At 39.6% G+C, this 10,486-nt stretch overlaps 1 protein-coding gene across 1 annotated transcript; it reads right to left on the bottom strand.

The window, feature by feature from the left end:
* Nucleotides 1–7,251: 7,251 nt before the first annotated feature.
* On the bottom strand, nucleotides 7,252–8,199 carry LOC100592247 (olfactory receptor 56A3). Its single transcript, XM_003254848.1, has one exon. It carries the CDS (start codon nucleotides 8,197–8,199, stop codon nucleotides 7,252–7,254), a length of 948 nt encoding a protein of 315 aa, XP_003254896.1.
* Nucleotides 8,200–10,486: the final 2,287 nt, after the last annotated feature.

Here is a 10,486-nt window from a genome sequence, read left to right as displayed (position 1 = left end):
ATGTCCCTACAAAGGACATGAGCTCGTCATTTTTTATGGCTGCATAGTATTCCATGGTGTATATGTGCCACATTTTCTTAATCCAGTCTATCGTTGTTGGACATTTGGGTTCGTTCCAAGTCTTTGCTATTGTGAATAGTGCCGCAATAAACATACGTGTGCATGTGTCTTTATAGCAGCATGATTTATAGTCCTTTGGGTATATACCCAGTAATGGGATGGCTGGGTCAAATGGTATTTCTAGTTCTAGATCCCTGAGGAATCTCCACACTGACTTCCACAATGGTTGAACTACTTTACAGTCCCACCAACAGTGTAAAAGTGTTCCTATTTCTCCACATCCTCTCCAGCACCTGTTGTTTCCCGACTTTTTAATGATGGCCATTCTAACTGGTGTGAGATGGTATATTATTGTGGTTTTGATTTGCATTTCTCTGATGGCCAGTGATGATGAGCATTTCTTCATGTGTTTTTTGGCTGCATAAATGTCTTCTTTTAAGAAGTGCCTGTTCATGTCCTTCGCCCACTTTTTGACGGGGTTGTTTTTTTCTTGTACATTTGTTTGAGTTCATTGTAGATTCTGGATATTAGCCCTTTGTCAGATGAGTAGGTTGCAAAAATTTTCTCCCATTTTGTAGGTTGCCTGTTCACTCTGATGGTAGTTTCTTTTGCTGTGCAGAAGCTCTTTAGTTTAATTAGATCCCATTTGTCAATTTTGGCTTTTGTTGCCATTGCTTTTGGTGTTTTAGACATGAAGTCCTTGCCCATGCCTATGTCCTGAATGGTATTGCCTAGGTTTTCTTTTAGGGTTTTTATGGTTTTAGGTCTAACATGTAAGTCTTTAATCCATCTTGAATTAATTTTTGTATAAAGTGTAAGGAAGAGATCCAGTTTCAGCTTTCTACATATGGCTAGCCAGTTTTCCCAGCACCACTTATTAAATAGGGAATCCTTTTCCCATTGCTTGTTTTCGTCAGGTTTGTCAAAGATCAGATAGTTGTAGATATGCGGCATTATTTCTGAGGGCTCTGTTATGATCCATTGATCTATGTCTCTGTTGTGGTACCAGTACCATGCTGTTTTGGTTACTGTAGCCTTGTAGTATAGTTTGAAGTCAGGTAGTGTGATGCCTCCAGCTTTGTTCTTTTGGCTTAAGATCGACTTGGCGATGTGGGCTCTTTTTTGGTTCCATATGAACTTTAGTTTTTTCCAATTCTGCGAAGAAAGTCATTGGTAGCTTGATGGGGATGGCATTGAATCTATAAATTACCTTGGGCAGTATGGCCATTTTCACGATGTTGATTCTTCCAACCCATGAGCATGGAATGTTCTTCCATTTGTTTGTATCCTCTTTTATTTCATTGAGCAGTGGTTTGTAGTTCTCCTTGAAGAGGTATTTCACATCCCTTGTAAGTTGGATTCCTAGGTATTTTATTCTCTTTGAAGCAATTGTGAATGGGAGTTCACTCATGATTTGGCTCTCTGTCTGTGATTGGTGTACAAGAATGCTTGTGATTTTTGTACATTGATTTTGTATCCTGAGACTTTGCTGAAGTTGCTTATCAGCTTAAGGAGATTTTGGGCTGAGACAATGGGGTTTTCTAGATATACAATCATATCATCTGCAAACAGGGACAATTTGACTTCCTCTTTTCCTAATTGAATACCCTTTATTTCCTTCTCCTGCCTGATTGCCCTGGCCAGAACTTTCAGCACTATGTTGAATAGGAGTGGTGAGAAAGGGCATCCCTGTCTTGTGACAGTTTTCAAAGGGAATGCTTCCAGTTTTTGCCCATTCAGTATGATATTGGCTGTGGGTTTGTCATAGAGAGCTCTTATTATTTTGAGATATGTCCCATCGATATCTAATTTATTGAGAATTTTTAGCACGAAGGGTTGTTGAATTTTGTCAAAGGGCTTTTCTGCATCTATTGAGATAATCATGTGGTTTTTGTCTTTGGTTCTGTTTATATGCTGGATTACATTTATTGATTTGCGTATGTTGAACCAGCCTTGCATCCCAGGGATGAAGCCCACTTGATCATGGTGGATAAGCTTTTCGATATGCTGCTGGATTCAGTTGGCCAGTATTTTATTGAGGATTTTTGCATCAATGTTCATCAAGGATATTGGTCTGAAATTCTCTTTTTTGGTTGTTTCTCTGCCAGGCTTTGGTATCAGGATGATGCTGGCCTCATAAAATGTGTTAGGGAGGATTCCCTCTTTTTCTATCAATTGGAATAGTTTCAGAAGGAATGGTACCAGTTCCTCCTTGTACCTCTGGTAGAATTCGGCTGTGAATCCATCAGGTCCTGGACTCTTTTTGGTTGGTAAGCTATTGATTATTGCCACAATTTCAGAGCCTGTAATTGGTCTCTTCAGAGATTCAACTTCTTCCTGGTTTAGTCTTGGGAGGGTGTATTTGTCGAGGGATTTATCCATTTCTTCTAGATTTTCTAGTTTATTTGCATAGAGGTGTTCGTAGTGTTCTCTGATGGTAGATTGTATTTCTGTGGGATTGGTGGTGATATCCCCTTTATCATTTTTTATTGCGTCTATTTGATTCTTCTCTCTTTTCTTCTTTATTAGTCTTGATAGTGGTCTATCAATTTTGTTGATCTTTTCAAAAAACCAGCTCCTGGATTCATTAATTTTTTGAAGGGTTTTTTGTGTCTCTATTTCCTTCAGTTCTGCTCTGATTTTAGTTATTTCTTGCCTTCTGCTAGCTTTTGAATGTGTTTGCTCTTGCTTTTCTAGTTCTTTTAATTGTGATGTTAGGGTGTCAATTTTGGATCTTTCCTGCTTTCTCTTGTGGGCATTTAGTGCTATAAATTTCCCTCTACACACTGCTTTGAATGTGTCCCAGGGATTCATGTATGTTGTGTCTTTGTTCTCATTGGTTTCAAAGAACATCTTTATTTCTACCTTCATTTCGTTATGTACCCAATAGTCATTCAGGAGCAGGTTGTTCAGTTTCCATGTAGTTGAGCGGTTTTGAGTGAGTTTCTTAATCCTGAGTTCTAGTTTGATTGCACTGTGGTCTGAGAGACAGTTTGTTATAATTTCTGTTCTTTTACGTTTGCTGAGGAGAGCTTTACTTCCAACTATGTGGTCAATTTTGGAATAAGTGTGGTGTGGTGCTGAAAAAAATGTATATTCTGTTGGTTTGGGGTGGAGAGTTCTGTAGATGTCTATTAGGTCTGCTTGGTGCAGAGCTGAGTTCAATTCCTGGGTATCCTTGTTTACTTTCTGTCTCGTTGATCTGTCTAATGTTGACAGTGCAGTGTTAAAATCTCCCATTATTATTGTGTGGGAGTTCAAGTCTCTTTGTAGGTCACTCAGGACTTGCTTTATGAATCTGGGTGCTCCTGTGTTGGGTGCATATATATTTAGGATAGTTAGCTCTTCTTGTTGAATTGATCCCTTTACCATTATGTAATGGCCTTCTTTGTCTCTTTTGATCTTTGTTGGTTTAAAGTCTGTTTTATCAGAGACTAGGATTGCAACCCCTGCCTTTTTTTGTTTTCCATTTGCTCGGTAGATCTTCCTCCATCCCTTTATTTTGAGTCTACTTGTGTCTCTGCACATGAGATGGGTTTCCTGAATACAGCACACTGATGGGTCTTGACTCCTTATGCAATTTGCCAGTCTGTGTCTTTTAATTGGAGCATTTAGCCCATTTACTTTTAAAGTTAATATTGTTATGTGTGAATCTGATCCTGTCATTATGATGTTAGTTGGTTATTTTGCTCTTTAGTTGATGCAGTTTCTTCCTAGCCTTGATGGTCTTTACAATTTGGCATGTTTTTGCAGTGGCTGGTACCGGTTGTTCCTTTCCATGTTTAGTGCTTCCTTCAGGATCTCTATTAGGGCAGGCCTGGTGGTGACAAAATCACTCAGCATTTGCTTGTCTGTAAAGGATTTTATTTCTCCTTCATTTATGAAGCTTAGTTTGGCTGGATATGAGATTCCGGGTTGAAAATTCTTGTCTTTAAGAATGTTGAATATCGCCCCCACTCTCTTCTAGCTTGTAGAGTTTCTGCCAAGAGATCAGCTGTTAGTCTGATGGGCTTCCCTTTGTGGGTAACCCGACCTTTCTCTCTGGCCGCCCTTAACATTTTTTCCTTCATTTCAACCTTGGTGAATCTGACAATTATGTGTCTTGGAGTTGCTCTTCTCGAGGAGTATCTTTGTGGTGTTCTCTGTATTTCCTGAATCTGAATGTTGGCCTGCCTTGCTAGATTGGGGAAGTTCTCCTGGATAATATCTTGCAGAGTGTTTTCCAACTTGGTTCCATTCTGCCCGTCACTTTCAGGTACACCAATCAGACGTAGGTTTGGTCTTTTTCCATAGTCCCATATTTCTTGGAGGCTTTGTTCATTTCTTTTTATTCTTTTTTCTCTAAACTTCCCTTTTCGCTTCATTTCATTCATTTCATCTTCCATCGCTGATACCCTTTCTTCCAGTTGATTGCATCGACTACCGAGGCTTCTGCAATCTTCACGTCGTTCTCGAAACTTGGCTTTCAGCTCCATCAGCTCCTTTAAGCCCTTCTCTGCATTGGTTATTTTAGTTAAACATTCATCTATTTTTTTTTTCAAAGTTTTCAACTTTTTTGCCATTGGTTTGAATTTCCTCCCATAGCTCGGAGTAATTTGATCGTCTGAAGACTTTTCTCTCAACTCATCAAAGTCATTCTCCGTCCAGCTTTGTTCCGTTGCTGGTGAGGAACTGCGTTCCTTTGGAGGAGGAGAGGTGCTCTGCATTTTAGAGTTTCCAGTTTTTCTGCTCTGTTTTCTCCCCATCTTTGTAGGTTTTTCTACTTTTGGTCTTTGATGATGGTGATGTACAGATGGGCTTTTGGTGTGGGTGTCCTTTCTCTTTGTTAGTTTTCCTTCTACCAGACAGGACCCTCTGAGCCAGGTGCGGGATACAATCTCCTGGTGTGCCGTTTTCCAAGCCCGTTGGAAAAGCACAGTATTAGGGTGAGACTGACCTGATTTTCCAGGTGCCGTCTGTTACCCCTTTCTTTGACTAGGAAAGGGAACTCCCTGACCCCTTGCGCTTCCCGAGTGAGGCAATGCCTTGCCCTGCTTCGGCTCGTTCACAGTGCACTGCACCGACTGTCCTGCACCCACTGTTTGGCACTCCCTAGTGAGGTGAACCCAGTACCTCAGATGGAAATGCAGAAATCACCCGTCTTCTGCATTGCTCACACTGGGAGCTGCAGACCAGAGCTGTTCCTATTCGGCCATCTTGGCTCCACCCTCCACCCAAGGTTATTTTCTAACAGCTTATTGTAGATACCTGGATTTGTCATACAAACAATGTGATCTTGAAAATAACTAGTCCTCAAAGTTTTGGTGTTTTGATGAGTATATGTTAATATAGCATATTGTTAAAACTTTCAGATTTGTAATATTTCCTAAGAGGTGGTAGCTTAAATTTACCTTACAAGCATGTTATATCTTTATAATTGTAAGATTTTTCCATAGGTATACAGTTATGCACATTTCAAGTCAAGCCATTTTCCTTATGTTGAAATGTATGAGAGAATGAGATTTTAGAGAGTCCTTCTTTGAGTAATAAAGAAAAAGGTGCATCTACTCGGATCTTAACAGATGGATTTTCACTTTTGAGAAATTTCTAATTAAATTATTGATTGTATGCTTTTAATTATTGCTTCTTATATGTGGTACATGCTTACTTTTCAATCAGTAGGTTTCAATTCCAGGATATCCAGGAATTAAATACTAATTTATCATTTTTTTGCAAGATGGAGAAGAGAAATGAATGGACACAGCTCTGCAGAATTCTGCTTGAGTAGGACAGGGCTTAATATCAGGTGCTTTGGGTTAAATTCAAAACACTCAGACATTTGGGACAGTATTGGTATTAGATACTTGATTAATTTTCCTTGTATGGTCAAAACAAAGTAACACATACTTGTAAGTTGTTACTGAAGCACAGAATCTTGTATTTAGAAGAACATTCTAAAACAAATCATTTACTATTATCAGTTATTGGATGAGTAACAGGAAACACAGTGATTTCTCTTATTTGATTTCTTCCCAGGCAGGACCCAGCTTTTATGCTGTGGGTATGTATGTGTGTGCATGTGTGTGTGTGGCTGTGCAAGGCCTACTGCCCAGACCTTCTCTTTATCTAATGCTTTCTTACAGGACCAAGTATCTTACTGCCCATACATGTCTTTTATTCCATTCCTCACTGCTCTACAGTTTAGAAGAATGTGTTCTGGAGTGCATATTTGTATTTTTCCTACCCAAACTTTGAGGTCCTCAAATCAACAACAATATTCTTTTTATTTTTGTTTCTTAATGGCTAACATAATTCACGGGACACCATGTGTGCTTAGAAGCTGTCCAATTAATGAGAAAATAATGTTCAGGAAAAGTATTTTAGGTGTCAATATTATTGCTGGATTATATGCTATAATACTAGCAATCTTTTGACTCATTAATAAAGCTTTGTTTGCATATCAAAACCTGTGATATATTGGATCTGAAAGATAAATGTTCTAAGCACAGACACATTGGGGAGGAGGATTCAGGAATCTCATATATCCAATAAAACTCATTGATAATTGTTATTCATATGAGGAATCAAGGCAAACCCCTGCCCTCTTGCAATGCACATTACAAAAGTTTACTTGTCTTCCAGAGAAAGAGAAGGAGAGGGAGAGAGAGAGAGGAGGTGAGGGGAGAAAGAGAACTAGAGAAAGGCAATGATGTGGTTGAAGGGTGAGAGAAAAAGACCTACTTACAGACCAGTAGCAACTTTCCACCACTGAGGACTGAAATTTCAACTACTGTGTTTTTTTCTCCAATGTATTCCCCTTTCTGAAAATAAGAATAAAAGGACATTACACATAACAGACACAACAAAATAACCGCAGTTGTATTTTTAATGATACAAAATTCATGACATATTAAGAGTTGTGTGTTCAGAACGTAAATTTTTCACTTTAAAATCTGCTTTAAGGAATGTCAGTGTTTTGGACAAATATGATTCTAAGCATGGAATAAAACAAGGAGGGCCAAGAATATTTCTGAGAAAAGGGTGAAAAGGAAGATAGACTTAAAATAAAACTGATGTTTTTGAAAAGCACACACAATATCTAGTGTACTCAGTTTGAGGTTATAAGTCACAGATATGAATTTCAGCCCACTCACTCATTAAGTGATTAATAAGTTATCTTATTTTAGATATTCAGAGATCCAGTTGTCCTTGTTAGCACCCTTTCTTCAACAACCTCTGTATTCCCTGCTTAATCTCTTGGGTTCTCACCCCATAAACGATGGGGTTAAGGGCTGCAGGAATGACATGGTGGAGAACATTGAGCAAGACCGGCACATCAGGGGAGACTTTCTTCTTAGCCACGTGTGTGAGGACAAAAACCAGAAGGATGGTGCTGAAGAAGAGGATAAGGATGAAGTGGGAGCCACATGTGCTTAGAGCCTTTGCCACAGCACCCTCTGCCTTGAGTCTCAGTACAGCTCGCAGAATGAGGGTGTAGGAGAGGAAGATAAGGATGAGGTCAGATCCTAGCAGAGTCCAGCCTCCAGCAAATTGGTAAAGGCGATTGATGGTGACATCATCGCAGGAGAGTCTGGAAACAGACATATTGGCACAGATGCAGTTCTCAATGACATTTCTTCCACAATAACGGAGTTGTGCTGAGAGGATGGGGATGGGCAGAGTCATAAGCACATTTCTGGTCAAAATAAACATGGTAGCCTTGACTACAAAGTGATCAGTGATGATTGATGGATATCTCAGTGGGTGGCAGATGGCTACATAACGATCATAGGCCATGACCATGAATGTGCAAGACTCCATGGCTAGGAAACAATTCATGATGTACATCTGGAGGAAGCAGGCAGGGAAGCTGATGGGCCTGAGGTCAAACCAGAAGATGGCCAGGACCTTGGGGATGACAGTGAGGCAGAGCACGATGTCCAGCAGGGAGAGAAGGCTGAGCAGGTAGTACAGGGGCTGGTGCAGAGAGGCCTCCAGCCAGATGGTGATCAGGAGGGTGGTGTTGGCCCCTACAGCCAAGAGGAAGAGGAGGCTGAGGGGCAGGGACAGCCAGTGCTGCCAGCTGGGGAATCTGACAAAACAATTCAAGAGGAAGTCTGAAGCTTCAGTGGAGAGGGTGCCATTTCGGTGCATTGTCATATTTTCCCATATATTTTACTGCTTTCTTTTAGTGATCTGGAAAATTATGATTACAAATTAGCTGTGGATTCTTGATACACAAAGATAGCACAATTTGTTTGTCATAGGTACAACTTGTGGTTTCTAGCAGGTTATGTAGAGCCAAGCGAATTCATCTGTTTATCCTCAGTGTCGTGTCACTGGGGTATTCCTGTCACTTTAAACAGTACAACTGTCTGAGGTGACATGATTCCTCTATACGTGTTTACTTTATTCAATGTCCATTTTCAATAGAATTTTTTTTAGAGAAACTAAAAAGGAGAAAACACTTAGGAAACAACTTTAGTGTGACAGGTGAGACTCTAAATTTCTACCCACAGGTTTCTTCTTCACACTTTTCTTTTTAATGTACACATAGCCTACCATTTCTACAAGTTGACTATTGCAATATGCTCAAATAAATAGCAGAGCCTGGCACAAGGAAGGGACTCAGATAAATGTCCCTAGTCCCCATGTCCCCATGACATCCTTATTCTAACCTTTCTGCTGCACTTATTTTGCTTAGAGATTTTTTAAATCACACATCTAAAATAAATTTAGTTAACTTGTATTTTGTCTAAAAGTTCCTTTTTATTTAGTAGGCATAGATTCCACCAAATAATTGTCCTAATATCTCTCTATTTTTTAGATGTTCATATTTTTAGGCTTCCTAACTTTTGGGAGAAACAGCTTTAAAAGAAGAGTGGGCACTTCCACATAGCTAACAGGGAGCAATGCTTGTCATTAGACATGATGAAAAATTGGTTCTTCTTATTGTAATGGTGTGAGGGTGACAAAGTTCACCTTTAAAGTCCTTCCATCTCCTTCCAGTTCCCTTTTCCATCTTGACTACAATGATATAGCTACATATTTCCCTCTCTCCCAACAGTAGTTCAATGTTGCCATTATTCCCTTATCATTTAACCCTTTTCCCTGGCATTCTGTTAGGTACCAGTATCACAAAATTTAATAAGAAACTGTCCTTACTTTTACTAAAACAAACCTATAACCACTCAGGGAGATGATGGGTGTAACGAGAATGAATGATATGAGCAATGTCAAAGATATGCACAAATTATTAGGAGACTGCAGAGGAGAGTTGAGTGTGACATAGGAGATAGGCTGGAAAAAATTATTATAAATAGAGTGATGTGGTACCCACATTTACATTAAAGGTAAAGGATTCTAAGAGTCCCCTCCCCTGCATTGTGAAAGACAGCCCATAGAAAGAACACTGTAGCTTGGCAAGGGTGTAGGTCAGGTCTTCTGGGGGCCCTTCAAATCATGCAGTTTTATTGTGCATATTTCTGTCTACAGGGACAGAGGTTTCTGTTATTTTGTGGGTTTAAAAATTCCTTTTCATCGCTTCTCAGCCTTTTGGCTAAGATCAAGTGTGTGAAATTCCTTTTCATCAAATGTTTAAGAAATGCCCTGTTTCTCACACTTTGGCTCACTAATATAAAAAAATTATATGGTTATTTTTGTAATTCTTTCTACTTACTGGGAACTGTGCTCGGTTTTAGCACTTCATCCCATTTAGTTATTCAACATTCTGTGAAATATGTTTCATTATCACCACTTACAAACAAGGGAAGTGATATTTCAAAATCCAGGTTCTTAACTGCCCATATATTATTATTCTAATCCTAATCTTACCTAATATAGAGGTTGGGTTGGATTAATTTCTAGGGTTCCTTCAGACCCAATAAATAATTTTTTTTTAGATGGGATCTAGCTCTGTTGCCACGCTGGAGTGCAGTGGCACGATCTCTGCTTACTGCAACCTCCGCCTCCCAGGTTCAAGCAATTCTCCCGCCTCAGCCTCCAGAGTAGCTGGGATTACAGGCACACGCCACCACACCCAGTTAATTTTGTTGGTTTGTTTTTGTGGTTGTAGTAGAGATGGGTTTTCACCATGTTGGCCAGGATGGTCTCGATCTCCTGACCTCGAGATCCACCCACCTCAGCCTCCCAAAGTGCTGGGATTACAGGCGTGAGCCACCGTGCCCAGCCATACCGAATAAATAATTCTATGATACGTATTTTCCCCACTGATCCTATAAAAAAGAAAACAAATTTTACCCAAAATACAATTGATAGTTTTAAGAGTTGAATCTCTCAGAGGAGAAAAGTTTTGGGGTATGGACAGGGTGACAAGGAAGGAAGTTACAATAAAACTGTGAACTCTAAACTGTATGATATTTTCCTACTGATGGAAACATACTTTTTGGAAGAGGTTCACGTGGTCTTTTTGTTTTCAATTGTCTTT

The sequence above is a fragment of the Nomascus leucogenys genome, chromosome 15, assembly GCF_006542625.1.
Source record: "Nomascus leucogenys isolate Asia chromosome 15, Asia_NLE_v1, whole genome shotgun sequence".
In the NCBI taxonomy this organism is placed as follows: Eukaryota; Metazoa; Chordata; class Mammalia; order Primates; family Hylobatidae; genus Nomascus; species Nomascus leucogenys.
This window is presented reverse-complemented; position numbering and strand designations above follow the sequence as displayed.

What these genes read in the sequence shown, in the direction of transcription:
- LOC100592247 (XM_003254848.1), bottom strand. Translation starts at nt 8,199, where the DNA reads ATGACAATGCACCGAAATGGCACCCTCTCCACTGAAGCTTCAGACTTC.